The 19020-nt window shown below is 41.4% G+C and overlaps 1 protein-coding gene across 1 annotated transcript in view; it reads left to right on the top strand.

Annotated features, from left to right (window-relative positions):
* The window catches only part of LOC141144794 (dynein axonemal heavy chain 5-like), a 454887-nt gene that overhangs the window by 291490 nt on the left and 144377 nt on the right, over window positions 1-19020 (top strand). The window contains exon 60 of the mRNA XM_073630823.1: window positions 3062-3229. Within this exon, the coding sequence (XP_073486924.1) occupies window positions 3062-3229 (168 nt within the window). The remainder of the gene's footprint in view (window positions 1-3061; window positions 3230-19020) is intronic.

Genomic DNA, 19020 nt, shown 5'->3' on the forward strand with positions numbered 1-19020 from the left:
CAGCAGCCAGATGAGGGAATGGAAAAGGAAGCAGTCGGATCACCTCCCCAATGGCAGCTACACAGTTTGGGAGTGGAGGAAGCCAGCCTCCTGCCCCAACAGTTAGCCGGAGCAGAGGATGCGGAGTCCCCAGCAGAAGTGCTGGCAACAGGGCAGAGTGCTACCAACCTCTGCCCAGCACCAGCAACAACTACAGAGTTCCAGGGAGGCGGGGCAGTCGGCCTCCCTCTCCAACAGTTAGCCGGAACAGATGGTGTGGGGTTTCCAGCAGAAGGGCTGGCAACAGGGCCGAGGACTGCTGGACTCTGCCCTCAACTAACAGAGGATGGATTTCCTGTGAAGGTGGATGGGACTTCAGTCTCCACCTGTATACTCCAGGGATGCTGGGCAGTGGGCCCAGATCCCCAACAGCATGACAGAGTGAGCCCAGACACCCTGTCCTCTCTCCAGCGGCAGAAAGGATTCCAGGGAGAAAGGCCAGTCCAGGCCTCTCCCCAGCGGCAGATATGTTCTCTGAGAGAGGCAGAGGTTGGCTGGGTGAGTAATGCTTTGTTTGGAACAATTTATTTGGGGTACTGTGTGGGTACAGGCAGTAGAGGACTGGAGCTGTTTACTAACTTCGGAGTCAACCCGTCTGGGGTCTCCTCCTGTGTTAGTCTCCTGCCAAAAGGGGAGAAATGTCACAGACCTAGCCAGAACAGAGGCTGTTGGAGAGGACTGTATGCAAGCCTGTTGCCCACCGATTATGGGCCCTAGCATTTGGGGGAATGGTGCTCTCTGTGAGCTGTATGCCTGGGGACCCTGGGGTTGGTGTTACTTTGTATTCAGCTCCATGTCCCCCCAAAACACACAGACTCTGGAACCCGTTATATGCCATATTAGAATGATAAGACTGAATTATACTGTTGGGACACATCCTGTGAGGAGATGCTAATGTCATCATCTCCACTCACCTGTCTGATGTCAGCTATAATGGGTTTAATGTAAATAAGTTTAGTCTAGGTTCTAAAGGTATTCAACTCATTGTTGTTTGTTCTAATTAACCCTGTGTTGATGTTTATGGTAATGTGTGTTAATTGAATGAGCTGATCACATTGTCCTCTATACAATGTAGGAGACGGGACGACTCCTATTGGAGCTCATGTTAATTAGGTTAAAAAGGTTATGTTTGTATTGTTAATTGTAATTAGCTCCAGCTATTGTGTTTATATTCCTGTGTGAAGCTCGGTGACCACAAGTCTGGGCAAAAGGTCATGTCTCAGCCACCTAGGCTGTATAAAGGATGAGATAATTAGCTCATGTTAATTAGGTTAGCTTTGAGTCAGCCTGGTGTATAAATGTGTGTGATATCTCAAATAAAAAACAGTTCTGATGTACTCCAAGGCTGGTGTTGTCTAGTTCCTTGGGGTTCCTATGGCCAGATCCATTGGAGTCGTGTTCCAGAACTTAGGAAGCGGTATATGACGGAAGCACTCAAGCGGAGTGTGGGGCGTTCCGTGACAACCATAATCTGTAACCAGAAACCAATTGCCAGTAAAACTTTTAGCAATCGATAAAATCAAAGACAGGGTGTTGTGTGACCTGAGGAATAAACTCTATTTCCTAGAATAACATAACTGAGTGATTAATAGTGTGGGGCTTATGGTTTTCGGTTGGCTTTTGGTGTAAATGTGGCTTAGGCCACATTTACACTAGTGCGATTTCTCCTGCATCTGTCATCACACTGCAATGCATGACAATGGAAATCACATTATTCCCTATGGTGGCCATTCACTTCAATGCAACGTGGTGCAGTGAAAACTTTTAAAAGGTGCAGGTGCAGCTTATGGTGCAGCATAGTGTGTTTTTGGCCCCACATACTTCAAAGGGAGCACATGAAAAATGCATGTACTTTTGTTTTTGGTGCATTTCAGTAGGGTTTTGTATTTTAGGCTTTGTCACATTTGTGTGTTGCATAATGCACCAAAAAATGCAGACCCCTTTTGCAGGTACACGGCAGTGGCATTAATTGTTAATCGCACCCCAACGCACCTTGCTAAGCCATGTGTTTTGGGCGCACGCCAAAACACATGGTAAAAAATACCACATGCTTTGGTGCAGCACAATTTTAAAAAAGGGTCATGTACTTATTTTGTGTGATTTTGCGTAAGGCAGCCCATTGAAATGAATGGGCTTTCCTAAATGTTAAGTGGGAAATTGCACAAAAATACACAGAAAAAGAACACACAAAATGCATGGCTGCAGCAATACTAGTGTGAACCTAGGCTTATATGGATTGTATATCTAGATCTTTGCATCTCTACAACATATGACTAGGCCTTGTTCTAAGACATAGAGATGGTAATGTCCATGGTATGTCGTGCCTGTGTTTTCACATCAGTTAAATGGTCTCTTTTGCAAAGTAATGTTGCTGCTTCATCCTTATACTTAAAGTAGAACTTTAGTCAGTAAATGAAGTCCTGTTAGATCACTTCAAGCTGGCCCCTTTTGCAGGTGTAGCTAGGTAAAACAATAAAAATAAGTGCCTATACTGTTTAAAATGCAGTAATACTCTGTCTCACTCTGCTCTGCACATGCTCAGTTGCTCTCTATTTTTAGGCACTGAGCAGAATTTGTAGAGGCCTGCTGACAGCCTAAAGACTTACTGCTGTTCAGTGGTTCTGGGCTTCAGAAAAATGGCAGCCTCCAGCATGAAGAAACATTAACAATGCTGGAGGCAATTTACAGCACACACTAATTTTGGTAGCATAATTACTAATGTGGAATGTATGTTCCTTGCTGAAGAACATTATTTATAGATATAAGATATTATGGGTACAGTTCCACTTTAGGTGTTATACAAATGTGCCAGAAAAATATTTCTATTATTTAATTTCTGTGCTTTTTCTTATAAATGTGCCTTTTTAGATGTTGATAACCAGTGATGGTCCCTATTGTAAATCTTCCTTCTACCCTTGTTCTTAATCATGTATATTTTGTTGTGAATGTAATATTGGCATTGTCTGTTTTCTGAATTATTTGCATCTTAACTGTAATCTAATGCTGTACCTGTTATATTTAGGACTCTATCACCGAGGAAATGGTTGAACTACTGCAGCCATACCTGGACATGGAAGATTACAACCTGGAATCAGCCAAAAAAGTGTGTGGCAATGTAGCAGGGCTTTGTTCCTGGACACAAGCCATGGCATATTTCTATGGAATTAACAAGGAAGTTCTTCCCTTAAAGGTATGGAGTTTGTGTTCACTATAGTAATAAAGTTTCTGAACAGAACACATTATACACTCACTGACCACTTTATTAGGTACACCTGATCAATTGCTTGGTAACACAAATTGCTAATCAGCCAATCACATGGCAGCAACTCAACGCAATTAGGCATCTAAACATGATGAATACGGCTTGCTGAAGTTCAAACCAAGCATCGGAATGGGGAAGAAAGGGGATTTAATTGACTTGTGGAATGGTTGTTGGTGCCAGATGGGCTGGTCTGAGTATTTAAAAAACTGCTGATCTACTGGGATTTTTCGCACAAAAATCTCTAAGGTTTACAGAGAATGGTCAGAAAAAGAGAAAATATCCAGAGAGCGGAAGTTATGTGGACAAAAATGCCTTGTTGATGTCAGGGGAGAATGGGTAGACTGGTTTGAGATGATAGAAAGGCATCAATAACTAAAAAAATAACCCCTCATTACAACCAAGGTATGCAGAATACCATCTCTGAACGCACAACACACTGAACCTTGAAGCAGATGGGCGACAGCAGCAGAAGACCACACTGGGTGCCACTCCTGTCAGCTAAGAACAGGAACCTGAAGCTATAATTCACACAGGCTCACCAAAATTGGACAATAGAAGATTGGAAAAATGTTGCCTGGTCTGATGAGTCTAGATTTCAGCGGCGACATTCAGATGGTAGGGTCAGAATTTGGCATAACCAACATGATCCATCATGCTTCGTATCAACGGTTCAGGCTGATGGTGGTGGTGTAATGGTGTGGGGGTACATATAATTAGCACACTTTGAGTCCCTTAGTACCAATTGAGCATCATTTAAACGCCACAGCCTACCTGAGTATTGTTGCTGACCATGTCCATTTCCTTATGACTACAGTGAACCCATCTTCTGATGGCTACTTCCAGCAGGAAAATGCACCATGTCACAAAGTTCAAATCATCTCAAACTGGTTTCTTGAACATGACAATGAGTTCACTGTACTCCAATGGCCTTCACAGTCACCAGATTCCATCCATATGGGAGATTATTCCTGTCTAATAGGCTTACAACAAGTCACTCTGTGAAGACAGTAGGGTTGATTTACTAAGCAAGTTCACTTTTCAATATGAATTTTCACTTTGCAGAGAGATTTTCACTTAGCTTAGTGAATGTGATGAAAATACATTTTGCAGAGAATACCCAATCACAAAAAAAAAAAAAAAAAGAAAATGGTATATTTGATTTGTATATGATTGGGTGATGGTAGTCAGCAAAGCTTCACCTCATTCATTAAAGTGGAATTCCAGGCTATACCTAAAAAAATCTAAAAATGCTTCCAGCCCCTATTTTCAGGCCACTCCAATCACTTGATCCAGCTCCCCTGTGTTAGCCAGAGGTGGCTGCAGGGGAGAGGAGGGAATGTCAACAATGGATGGGCCATAGGAGCCTATGGGTGATTTTCACCACTTCCAAGCATTACCAGCCGATGTCGGATGCTCTTTCTCTGCCACTGGCCGACACTGGGAAGCTCAGGTGACTGGACTGGAGTGGCCTAGGTAAGTATATACATTGTTCTTACACAGGTTAGTCAGCATAGGTGTTAGAAGGGGCATTTTAATATTAGCTAAGTATAGTCTGAAATTCCACTTTCCACTGTGAAAATGCCCTTGCAAAGTGAATATTTACTTTGCTAAGTGAACAGCCTATTTTTCATTTAGTAAAACATTTAGTAAAATACCAAGTAAGGTTAACTGCTGTTATAGGTGCCTTTTTGAGCTTGGTATTTTGCTTTTTTTGCTGGTCATTGCTTTCATTGAGTAGGATAGTGGCTAAAGAGGTAGCAATGTTTGGCTGAGAGTATGTGTGTATTTCCATATCTGTGATTTGGATATTAGATTGCAAAGCTTACAGTATCTGTAATTACACGCTGTAAATGTTTATGTGGACATAAATGTGATCATTTAAAAATGCAAAGTAAACTTTAAAATAGTACTTAATTTGAGTTACAGTTCTCAGGTTTCTATTTAGTATGCTGTATTTTATTATTGAGTTATATATTTACTCTTGGCTAAAAATGTGCAACATTGTGTTATGTTCAGTTTCATTATATATTTATGTTGTTCCATCTCCCTCCTGCTAGTTTCCAGGCATATTCTCCTGATTAGCTGGAGTTAGCTGTGCACAATGAGAATAATTAGCTTTTCATGAAGTTGAAATGGGAAATTGTATAATACGTACAGCAAAATTCCAAGGATCCAATTTTAGGTTTACTTTCCAGACCTCTAGCTGCTTAGTCCCAAATTTTTCCAGCATCACGCAGGGTGTTCTATTCTATTGAGACTGACATATTGGGGGTCATTTACTAAGAGTCCTGGGAGGTACTGGGCGCTCTACATGTAATAGCTCCCATTTCAGTCAACTAGGTAAACATGTGAAAGAAAAATTGCGCTATTAGTGGCAAACAAGCCTTAGTAAATTCGGAATCTGCACTAATCGGTGATTCTGTGGATCTGCAAGTGCCAATTGCTACCAAGTTATTATATAGCATTGCACTGCAACCATGATCCATGAATGTGAATAAAACATTTTTATGTGAGATGTGCTCTACCTCGTGTGCATCTATTTATGTATATTTCAATTAGTATTCCTAGTTTTTTTTCTTCTTTTGCTAACGAATGCAGTTATGAATGAGTATTGCAGAGTAATAAAAGCAGTAAAGCAGTAATTATTCATTCTTTGATCATACTACACTATTATGCAGGTCACAGCGTACTTGGCACAATGGTGGTCTGCTCAGATGTCTCCAAATCACTCAAGTTTTGAGTTCAAATCCCAGCCAATATACCACCCACCTAAAGCAGCTGTGTTTATTTTTCCAGTGCACAAGCAAATTAAAATAAACAAACAAAAAAATGTAAACTGCCCATTAACTGGTGTGTGATGGTTGGAATTCCACACCATAATATTATTGAATACTTACATACCATTGCATGCATTTGCAGACTTAATATAATAGAATCAACCAAACTAAAGTGCATTGGCTAGTTGGCCTTCACCTATTTTTAGAATATGCTGCAGAGTCCACTGCAATCTTTTAGTAGGTAGTAGTACCCTCTGTGGGATTTGAACCCATGAGTCCTTCAAGACCTGAAGGGTCTGGTATTGATTTTGAGGGGGACCCCCACGCCATTTTTTTTTTAAATTTTGGCGCGGGGTTCCCCTTAATATCCATACCAGAGCTGAAGGGCCTGGTATGGAATTTAGGGGGACCCCCACACATTTTTTTTTTTTAATTTTGGTTTGGGGATTCCCCTATGGGGGAATCCCATGCCGTTTTTATCAATTAACTTTTATGTGTATTGCCGGACCGACAATTCATTATAGCCGGCGCTAGCGATAGTAGTTTTTACAGTAGTTAGTAGCGATAGTAGTTTTACATGACTTTTTTTCCTTTAGAAATGTCATTTTGCTGTCAGACTGTTCTAAACACGGGAAACATGCGCCCCTTTACAGGCATACTATAGACACCCCCCAGATAGTAGTGATAGTAGCAATAGTAGTTTTACATGACCTTTTTTCCTTTAGAAATGTCATTTTGCTGTCAGACTGTTCTAAACATGGGAAACATGCACCCCTTTACAGGAATACTATAGACACCCCCAGGTACGAAATTTAAAGGAATATTACACTTTTATTGTTTCACTTTAAGCATTAAATAAAATCACTGCTCCCGAAAAAATGGCTGTTTTTAAAACTTCTTTTTGCATTGATACATGTCCCTTGGGGCAGGACCCAGGTCCCCAAACACTTTTTATGTCAATAACTTGCATATAAGCCTTTAAAATGAGCACTTTTGATTATGCATGTTCGTGTCCCATAGATTTTAATGGTGTTTGCGTGTTCGAACAAATTTTCTGCCTGTTCGTATGTTCTGCTGTGAACGGAACCGGGGGGGGGGGGTTTCAGCTCATCCCCAGTCGGAATTATGTACACCCCCCAAAAAAACAAAAAAAAAATATCTATTTGTAACCCAATATACACACTGCAAAAAAAAGACTCAGGCCTGTTCTTAGGCCAAACACCCGCCACAAATGCCTTTAAATAACCTAGCTATGTTTGCTAGCACACCCAACAAGACCCACCCAGTAAAGGACACATCCACCAGTGTAATTGTTTCTGTCTCTTCATGTATGCCTCAAGTGCGCACACCTGTTCATTAGGAATACACACTCTGTACAGATGAAAGAATGCATCAGCATAGATATCTGTGCAGGGTAAACCTCAAAATAAGAAAAGTCTAAGGCTCTGGCCATGATCAGTGATCCCAAAAATCTCCAAATTAAACTTGTACGTTGTTGGGGATGTGAAGGGTACACAAAAGGAAATTACAACTTTGTGAGGGCTGCTTCACACAAATTGATGTCAAAGCGCATTCGTCATTTATCATCAGCATACAACATTAAAATATGTGTGCAGGATCACACCAGACTTATACATCCATATCTGCCCCAAAACACCACAGTTATAAATTTGGTGCAAACCCACACTTGCTTGATTTATAAGGTTAATTCTTGGGGTTCCATTATGTTAACCCATCAAAAATGTAATCATTGGTAAAAAAAGGAACTTTAACACCACAACAGAGGAAGAAGATTCAAACCTCTAGCCAGGTACCAGGATTGGGATTCAAACCAAGGACCTCAGTGCTGCTAACCAGTTAGCCACTTTGCTTCCACATGTATGTAGGCTGCATCTCTGTGGTGTCACAGTCCTAAGTCCCAGGGATGCAAGAAGTTAATCAATGCAGATGTACTGTGGAAGGCCAGAGAGCCATTGAACAACCTGTTTCTGGCATATGCCATCTGTTTTGAAGGCTGGTTATGGCTGATTACTGTCAGCATGCTGAGAGATAAACAGCTGTCATTTTATGGGTTTAGGCTTGGTAAGAGGCTGCAATTAGTGCTGGCGGGGAAATGTTAAGGCTGATTATAGTCCTTGCCCATGGAAAACATATGACATGATTTGCAATGGTGGTGGAACCTTCCTACACATAAATACTACATTTAGACATAATTTATATAAGGACCTGAGTCAGGTGCTATGTTTAACAACATAGGGAGAACAGACAACTTCTCTACATGAAGTGGCATGTTTGGGATTCATACCAAGAACCTCAGTGCTGCTTGGCAGAAGTGGTAACCTGTTAGCCACTGTGCTGCCACATGTGGAACCCTCCTATACAGAAATACACATAGATACTGTTTTTCTTTTGACATATAGGTGGTGGAATTACATTAGTCAGGAATACTTCGTCTTGATTTGTTCTGTGATATTTGGTGGTTCTTGATGTGTGAGTGTAGAATAGTGATGTTACCCTCTGAATTTTGGGAATTACATTTTTATTTCTGATGTTGGTACACATATCACATTTTTTGGACTCAAATTATGATAATTTTGGAAATACTAAATATCACACAAAATTGTGACTCATTTTAAATTTGCATCAGCAATGGTATTGTTTGTGGTTTGTAAAGACATCTGTGTGAGTTTGGGTAAAGATTTTTCTGAGATGGACAGCAACAAGTGAAAGAGACAGAGAAAAATATATTTTACCAAAACATGAAATCTTTTGTTGTAAGGACAATTTATTTGAGAGAAAGATGCAGTTCATTTCAACATTAAAAGTATTTATTTGGGGATGTTACAATTGTACCATTATAATCAATGTTTGAAACTTACATTGGGCTACATAACTCTCATTTTCACTCTCAAAAACGCTTTTTAGCGCAGCACTAATTTGGGTATTTACTATAACTCTTGGTAAAAAATGCATAGGAGTTAAAATGAGAATAGTTTGCATGTCTGAGCATGCTCAATTGTGCTGGCACATCGTTGTAAAAAGAGGGGGAATTTATCTCTTCTCAGATTTTTAAAGATATTTCAATGTATATATCACTTTTTAAAGGGGTTTAAAAGCAGATTATCTTTAAACAATATACCACATATTTAAGTACCATTTAGGCAATCATATCATGCTCTAAACATTATTTCCATGTGCATTACTCCAGGTTCTCGCAGAGTAAGGGTTTGGGCACTATCTGTTCTCTGGAAGCTATAGTAAATTATATTTTGGGAGTATTTTTTCACCAGCACAAAAGTGAATTCCTTTTGGGCACTAATTAGCACGATAGCTCTATTTTGAGAGTATTTAGCATTTAACGGCGCTATTGCATATTAGCGCTATAGTAAATGACCTCTATTACTGTCAAAATATTCTGATTAAATGGAGAGAGAGAAATCTAATTTGGACTTAGCAAAACATAGTACATAACTGGAAATAATAGGTACAATAAAAGCATGTGCTATAGTGCTCACAGGAATCCACCAGGCTTAACTTGATGTTTATGTGTCTTTTCAGCCTCACCATAAATTAAAAATGTATTGAACAAAAGAAGCAGTTCCGCACCTTTAGCTTGGGAATGAGTTTACTATTTTACACAGCCCTTTTTGTGGTGTCTATTAAACATGTATAGCCTTTTGGTGGATATTTACAGTCATGGCCAAAAATATTGGCACCATGCATTTCTGTCAGATAATGCACCACTTCGCCCAGAAAATTTTTGCAATTACAAATGTTTAGACATTCTCATGTTTATTTCTTTTGTTTGTATTGGTTTGACACAAAAAAGTGGAGAAACAAAAAGCCAAATCTGACACATTCCATGCAAAACTCCACAAATGAACTGGACAAAATTATTGGCACCCTCAATTTAATTTCTTATCGTACATCACAGCACACAGAGCCAGAGTAGTTACTATGTGGGTTATAGGCCATCTTCAGGTGATGGACACTGGCACGCCCTAAGACAAAAAATGCACTCTCTATATAACCTCTCCCACTACTGGGAGTACCTCAGTTTTTTTGCCAGTGTCTAAGGTGTTGGTCACGAGTAAAAATGTGCTGTGCTGTGCTGAGCTCCACTGGAGCAATCCTTGCTGGGGCTAGCCATGCAGCCGGATCCATTCAAAGTGTCTTTTTGGCCGAATTGAATGGTACCCGGGCCTCGTTTCCGAAGAAACAAGGTTTTGCCTGTAGCGCTTCTCTTTTTAGAGAGCTGGACCCCGGGATCCAGTACTTTTTGGTATTAAGGCCATAAAGTTTTTACTGGCGGGGTGCTATTACAGGTCCAGGATTGTGGGTTTCCTCAAGGGTCCCCAGCTCCTGAAGCTGTAACGGAACACACCGTGAAGGGTGAAGATTGGGTCTGTTGGTTTACCACAGAAAACCCTGCGGTGGGAAAGGTAAGTGGAGTCTTCTAAGAAATTTTTTAAATTTTTCTTATGAAATGTCTCCTTTAAATTTAGTAAGTGTTAATACCTATGAACATATGGGAAGCTCACAAATGTGTGGTCCGAGGGGAATTAATCAGGTTGGGGGCTGTAAAAAAGAGAGAAGCAGAAAAGGAACTCATGGCTTTAACACAGGCCATAAGAGATATTGAAACCAAACGTAAACAATCTTTAGCGATTGAAGCAGCCACAACTCTACTTGAATTAAGGGAAAAACTACAGTCCATCCTGAACCTCAAAGCCCAAAGGATCCTTTTTTCACGAAAGGTGTTCTTTTATGAACATGGAGACAAATCAGGTAAATTTATAGCAAAAGCATTGAAGGAAACCTTATTATCTACAAACATATTGGCCATTAAGACCAAACAAAATCAAATTACTAATGATACTCAAAAGATTGCCCAAAGATTTCAAGAATACTATACAGACCAATACAACTTACCTTCTACACATAAACCCAAAGACCTTATAGGATCAAGAAAAGAAATAATTCACAAATTCCTTACAGACAGTGGCCTCCCCATTCTGAAAGACATAGACACACAAACATTAGAAGAACCGATAACAGAACAAGAAATGATTGAAGCCATTAAATCCCTCAAATCGGGGAAAAGCCCCGGACCAGACGGCCTCACAGCCCATTATTACAAGACCTCCGACATTTTGATACCACATCTTCTCAAAACATTGAACTCCCTAAAAAACCCACATGACATCTCTGAAGACTTTCTGAGAGCACATGTAACAGTACTGCCCAAACTAAATAAAGATCCAACAGACTGCCAATTACAGACTGATATCCCTACTTAACCTTGATCTAAAAATTCATACGAAAATTAACTAGAATCATAGATTGCACATGCCACAAAGAGAATAAAGATTGGGTCGGACTGGAAAATAACATAGGACCTAGTCCGATATCATATGCTCCATGGATTCCTTGGAACCTGTGTCCGAAACAATTAAAACAACATCCTCTCATAGGGGCAACATTAAAAACCCTACAAACAATTAATCAGAGACATTTACTTACCTTCTCACTAGGGCCACTAACTCCACTGACAACAAACCCTGACTTCCCCTCAGGAATGGATGGTTCCATCCAATCACTTTACAACAGAAACACTTCTAGTCGCACATTATTTAAAGAACAACAAAATCAAGTCTCAAGCAGATCTACAAAAAGAAATAGGACAAACACCACTACATTTCAAGGAATACCAACAAATACATGACTTCATCATGAACACTCAGAGACAAAAACATTTCTTTAAACCCTTACACCCTATATGTTTTTTGGCTAGTACGACCACTAAGAACGTTTCATTAACATATACTTGGTTGCAGTCCAGCGATTTACAGGAATCTAACAGACACTAAACTTTCTGGGAATCAACCCTGAACAAACCCATTACAAAAGACCAATGGCTACAAGCATGTGTGTTCGCACACAAGTGTGCAATCAGTGTGAGATTACAGGAAACTTCATTCAAAATCCTAACAAATTGGTATATTACACCAAATAAATTACACAAATGGTTTCCTACATTGCCTGGACATTGCTGGCGCTGCAATCGGGAAGAAGGCACTCTATACCACATCTGGTGGGAATGTGATTTAATTAAACCCTTTTGGAACCAAGTAATTAAAATCATAAAACACATCGCAAAAACGAAAATTCATTTAGACGCTGCTTGCTGTCTTATAAATATTACCAATTGCACCCTAAAAAAATACAAAAACTCCCTGACCAGATTCTTAATTACAGCAGCAAAAACAGTAATACCAAGACACTGGAGAAACACCGCCGCACCTACAATTAAAGAATGGTTGGAAGAGATACATCTCCTCAAAGGTATGGAGGAGATCAGGGCAACAGCACAAGGGAATACAGAAAAATTTAATAAAATATGGCAGCCGTGGATCATTTTTAAATTCTCTGATTCTTATACCACTTTCACATAGGGATATACCTCTTAACACAAAGAAATTTGAATAATTACATCTCTCTTATATTTTATTTATTCTTCTTTTCCTCTCTTTACTTTTCATTTCTGTTACTATATATATTTAGAAGGGTATTTTTAGAGACTCTTGAATTTTTTTTTCTCTTGAATTAAATAATAGATTTTGATACATAAATTCAGAGTATTTCAAATAAACAACTGATGTAAAGATAGGCTGATTACAAAGCCATCTTGTTGGTTTCACTAGTAAAATACTCAATTCAATTATATACAGTTATATTTCTATATGATACTCATGTACAAATGTTAGTATGATTGTACAAATGCTATATTTTAACATCAATAAAAGCTTATTGTTTAAAAAAAAAAAAAAATTTAGTAAGTGTTGTCATGCCTATGTGTCACCACTGGGGGCTGTATTGAGCACTTACCGTCTCATGCTTCTCAGAAAGCCCACGTTGTGTCTAGGAAGCAGCAGTCTTCTTCCTCCAGCCAAGCAGCAGACCTCCGGAAAGTCTGGGGGGTTCCCTCTCCCCACCAGATGCCCCCCTATGTCGTTTTTTTCCCCCTCTGCTCGGGAAAGAGCGCCACAAGTTTAAAAAAACAAAAAAAAGCGCGAACGGCATACCGCTTGGCGGCTTCCAGACCCCCCTCGCCATTCCTCCTTCCTCCCTGTGGATCCCATAGGATCGGGAGCCCGAGCTCTTTTAAAAAAAAGGAACCATAGGTGACGGGGGCCAGGCTTAGCGCGGCATTGGTGTCCTCCAATGTCCAGCGCAGGAAGGTATGTTTTAAAAGGCACCATTTGTGCTGTTACATGCTGCTGGAGTGACACAAGAGCAAAGGTGGCATATAAGAGGTTTGATGACACAGGCATCCTTTTGACACATTTACTACTGCATCAGGCTGAGCATTAATAGCAGCGACAGGGCTGGACTATTGCTCAAGCAGTAGATGCATTCCTTCTGGTAGTACCTCTGCTTTGTGCATTGGGCTATGGTCGGAAGGGGGGTGAAAAACACCTCAAAAAAGGGCTCTAAAAGGACTACTACAGTCTCAGCCTAGAACCATCACAAAAAAATATGGTATCCTCCCCTGAGAGTGATATGGCTGGTCAGAGTGAGCCATCAGGAGGGGCAAGTGTTACAGTTGCTCTTAACACTGCAGCCCCTATGTATATTACTAAGGAGGTTGTTTCTTCAACCATTTTAGGCTTGGAGCAAAAAATTGATGCTTTAATTGCATCCCAAAGTGGGACTAAGCATAGCAGGTCCTCGTCCATTGCTCAGGACCCTCTTGCTGAGGAACAAAGAGCAAGAGATGATGAATTCCTTTTAAAGGACCAGGAAGAGGCTGAAGTCTCCTCTTCTGAAGGACCTCATATGGAAGTGTCAGGTTCACAGGAAAGATTGTTGGTACAGTCTCTTGCTGAATTGGTCCGTTCCAAATTTTTACTGCCAATAACGCAGTCGGTCGATGAGCCCACTTCTGGTTTGGGCTCACTAAAGCCTCCCCAATCTGTTCATTTTTTTCCTATCCATTCATGGCTAAGGAAGCTAATGTATTCTGAGAGGGAGCACCCAGATAAACAGCTCTTTCCTCCAAAAAAGTTTTCAATACTTTATCCTATGGAGGAAGAGTTTTATAAGAAATGGGGAATTCCAGCAATCGATGCTGCTATATCATCTGTAAATACAAATCTGACTTATCCAGTAAACAATGCTCATATGCTAAAGGATCCAACGGATAAAAAGTTGGAGTTCCTTTTTAAAAACTATATTGCACTGGCAGGTTCAGTTGTTCAACCTGCACTGGCAGCGATTGGAGTATCTCAGTCCTTAAAGGACCAGTTTATAGAGGTATTCAAAGTTATTCCTGATCAGCAGGCCTAGGGGTTGGCCGGGATATCAGAAGCGTTGTGTTTCACAGTAGACGCTATGTAAGATTCTATTCTCCAGGCCTCATGGCTCATGCTAGGGCCGGTACATGTGCATAGAATCCTATGGTTGAAAAATTGGTCAACCAAAGCACCATGCAAAAAGCTCTTGGCCAGTTTCCCTTTTCATGGTGAACGGTTGTTTGGAGACAATCTGGATAAGTGTATCCAAAGAATTTCTAACAGGAAAAGTTCCCTTTTACCAGTTAAAAAGAAGTTTGAGCATTTTTCTTTTAAACGTGCTTCTTCAGTGCCAGGGGCATCACGTCCAGGCAGTCTCGACGGCCTCCACCGTCAAGTTCAAGAGGTAAACCTCAGGGTCAGTCCCAGGGCCCCCCAAAAAAAGGGGGAAGAAACCCACAAAACAGAATTCTAACGCCTCCTTATGAGGCTCGCTCGAGTGAGGGGAAGGCTTCTACAGTTTTCAAAGATCTGGCAGGAACAATGTTAAGACAGATGGGTGGCTTCCTCAATTTCGCTAGGATACAAACTAGAGTTCCAAGAGTTCCCGCCTCCTCGTTTTCAAAGATCAAACGTTCCCAGTGATCCAGTGAAAAAGAAGTTTCTCTTTCTAGCCTTGGATCATCTCTTTTCTCAAAGAGTAATATCGGTGGTCCCACTGGAAAAGAAAGGTTTGGGGTTTTATTCAAACCTGTTCACGGTTCCAAAACCAAGTGGGGATGTCAGACCCATTTTAGATCTCAAAGATCTAAACCGGTTTTTGAATATCCGGTCTTTTCGCATGGAGTTAATCCGATCAGTAGTCTCCATCCTACAAGGGGGAGAACTTCTGGCATCAATCAACATAAAGGTTGCTTGTCTCCAAAATCTCCCCGCTCACCAGAAATTTCTACGCTTCGAGGTAGAAGATCTTCATTTCCAGTTTGTAGCTCTGCCTTTCGGTCTAGTTACTGCACCTCGAGTATTTACAAAGGTCCTGGCTCCTCCTTTAAGGGCTCAAGGTATAACAATACTAGCCTACTTAGACGATCTACTCTTGATAGATCAATTGGTAGCCCAGCTAACCAAACTTTGGTCACCGCAGTCAGCTACCTGGAATACCTAGGTTGAATTCTCAACCTAGAGAAATCCTCCTTAAAACCATCAAGGAGATTGCTGCACTTGGGGCTGATCATAGATACAGCTCAGAAGAGGGTGTTCTTGCCTCAGGAAAGGATCAGTTCCATAAAGGAACTGATTCAATTGGTCAAGACAAAGAAGAATCCTTCTATCGACTTTGCATGAATTTGTTGGGAAAGATTGTGGCTTCTTTCGAGGCTGTTCCTTATGCGTAGTTTTATTCAAGACTGCTGCAAAACAGTATCGTAACAACTTGGAACAAGAAGGTCCAAGCTCTGGACTTCCCAATGCGTTTATCCCCCACTGTGCGTCAGAGCCTCAATTGGTGGTTGATATCCAAGAACCTTTAAAAAGGAAAATCCTTTCTACCGGTTACCTGGAAGGTGGTAACAACAGATGCCAGCCTTCTGGCCTGGGGAGCAGTCCTGGAAGAAGCGTCTGTCCAGGGGAAATGGTCCAAATTAGAGATGACCTTGCCCATCAATATTCTATAGATTCGGGCAGTGCGCCTGGCCCTGGAGGCCAGGACGTCCAGACTATGGAATTGTCCTGTCAGAATCCAATCCGACAGTGCCACAGCGGTGGCCTATATCAATCACCAAGGGGGCACGAGGAGTCGTGCAGCCCAGAAAGAGGTGAATCATATTCTTTCCTGGGCAGAAAACAACATTCCTTGCCTATCAGCAATCTTCATTCCAGGGATAGAGAATTGGCAGGCGGACTACTTAAGTCGCCAACAATTGTTCCCGGGAGAATAGTCCCTTCATTCTGACATATTTCTCTTAATATGTCAGAAATGGGGAGTTCCGGACGTGGATCTGTTTGTGTCCAGGTTCAACAACAAGATCGACAACTTTGTGTCAAGAACAAGGGATTTGATGGCATACGGAACAGATGCCTTGGTCCTTCCGTGGGATCAGTTTTCACAGCTCTATGCTTTCCCTTCTGTTCTGCTGCTTCCACGTCTTCTTCGCAGGATCAAGCAAGAAGGGAAGGAGGTGATTCTGGTGGCCCCAGCATGGCCCAGGAGATCTTGGTTTGCCGACATTATAAAGATGGTGGTAGGGGACCCTTGGACCCTACCACTGTGGCCCGACCTTCTCTCGCAAGGTCCGGTATTCTATCCTACGTTAGAAACGCTAAATTTCATGGTTTGGTGATTGAGACCCACATTGTAAAAGACCGTGGGCTGCCAGCTTCTGTAGTTTCTACTTTGGTTAATGCTAGGGGTTGGCACCCCAGAAAGTATGTCATAGGTAGAATCCTTGAATTCCTACAGATGGGATTAGAAATGAAGCTGGCTTTGAGTACGATCAAGGGCCAGGTGTCAGCTTTATTGGTATTGTTTCAACAACCACTTGCTTCACACTCTCTGGTTCGTAACTTTATTCAGGGGGTAACGCGGATTAATCCCCCAGTTAAATCACCCCTGAACCCTTGGGACTTAAATTTAGTCCTGTCGGAACAACAAAAACAGCCTTTTGAGCCAATTTGAGATATTCCCTTGGTCCTCTTGACGAGGAAAATAATTTTCTTGGTTGCCATATCTTCTGCAAGAAGAGTATCAGAGTTGGCTGTTCTTTCTTGAAAAGAGCCATATTTGATTATTCATAAGGATAAGGTTGTATTGCGGCCTCATCCTAATTTCCTACCGAAGGTAGTGTCAGGTTTTCATTTAAACCAGGATATTGTTCTGCCTTCATTTCTTCCAGAACCTTGTTCTATGGAAGAAAAGTCACTACATTCTCTTGATGTGGTGAGAGCGGTCAAGGTCTATTTGAAAATGACCTCTCAGATTCATAAAACAGATGTTTTGTTTGTATTGCCAGACAGTCCTAAAAGAGGACAGGCAGCATCGAAATCTACTATTTCTAAATGGATTCGTCAAGTGATTGTTCAAGCTTATGGTTCAAAAAGGAAAATTCCTCCTTTTCATATTAAAGCGCACTCCACCAGGGCTGTTAGTGCTTCTTGGGCAGTGCATCACCAAGCCTCCATGGCTCAGATCTGCAAGACCGCAACTTGGTCTTCAGTCCATACATTTACCGGATTCTATCAAGTAGATGTAAAAGGTCATGAGGATATCGCCTTTGGGCGTAGTGTACTGCAGGCTGCAGTATAAGTCCTCTAATCTCTTGGTGCCCTACTTTTGTTGTGTCTCCCTCTCTTCAGTTGGCATTGCTATGGGACATCCCACATAGTAACTACTATGGCTCTGTGTCCCGTAATGTACGATAAGAAAATAGAATTTTTATAACAGCTTACCTGTAAAATCCTTTTCTTTGAAGTACATCACGGGACACAGAGGTCCCTCCCTTCTTGGTATACACGTGTATTGCTTTGCTACAAAACTGAGGTACTCCCAGTAGTGGGAGGGGTTATATAGGGAGTGCACTTTTTGTCTTAGGGCGTGCCAGTGTCCATCACCTGAAGGTGGCCCATAACCCACATAGTAACTACTCTGGCTCCGTGTCCTGTGATGTACTTCAAAGAAAAGGATTTTACAGGTATGCTGTTATAAAAATCCTAGTATTTGGTAGCACACCTCTTAGAAAAGATAACTGAAATCAATTGCTTCCTGTAACCATCAGTGAGTTTCTTACACCTCTCTATTGGAATTTTGGACCGCTCTTCTTTTGCCAACTGCTCCAGGTCTCTCAGATTGGAAGGGTTCCTTTTCCCAATTGCTGTTTTGAGATCTCTTCACAGGTGCTCTATGGAATTTAGCTCTGGACTCATTGCTGGCCAGTTCAGTACTCTCCAGCGCTTTGTCTTAAACTATTTCTGCGTGCTTTTTGACTTGTGCTTTGGGTCATTGTCCTGCTGTAAGGCTCATGACCTCTGGCAGAGACCTAACTTTCTGACACTAGGCCCTACATTGCACCCTAGAATTCTTTGGTAATCTTCAGATTTCATAATGCTATGCACCTGGTCAAGACATCCAGTGCCTGAAGCAGAAAAGTAACCTCAAAACATGAGTGAACCTCCACCATGTTTGACTGTAGGGAATTATTTTCTTTAAAGGCCTCATTTCTTTTTCTGAAAACAGTAGAAAGGTGAGCTTTGCCAAAAAGCTGTCATTTTGTTTTGTCTGTCCACAGCACATTTTCCTGAAAGGATTTTGTCTGCCTTAGGTAATTTTTCACACACTCCAATCTGGCTTTTGTATGTTTCTGTGTCAGGAGTGGGGTCCTACTGGGTCCCCTACCATAGCGTCCCTTTTCATTCAGATGGTGACTTATAGTGCGAGCTGACACAGTTATACCCTGTGACTGAAGGTCAGCTTGAATAAAACCCTCTGTGCCAGAGGATCCCCTCTAGTCCCCCTTCTACTTACCTGAGCCCGATCTCAATCCTGATTTGGGCACAAGAGCAGCGTCTCTCTCGACTCATCCCACCTCACTGGACAGACTGATAGCAAAGGGAGCCATTGGCTCCTGCTGCTGTCCATCAAATTCTGTGATAAGGG

Source organism: Aquarana catesbeiana, linkage group LG05 (assembly GCF_042186555.1).
Source record: "Aquarana catesbeiana isolate 2022-GZ linkage group LG05, ASM4218655v1, whole genome shotgun sequence".
NCBI classification, from domain to species: Eukaryota; Metazoa; Chordata; class Amphibia; order Anura; family Ranidae; genus Aquarana; species Aquarana catesbeiana.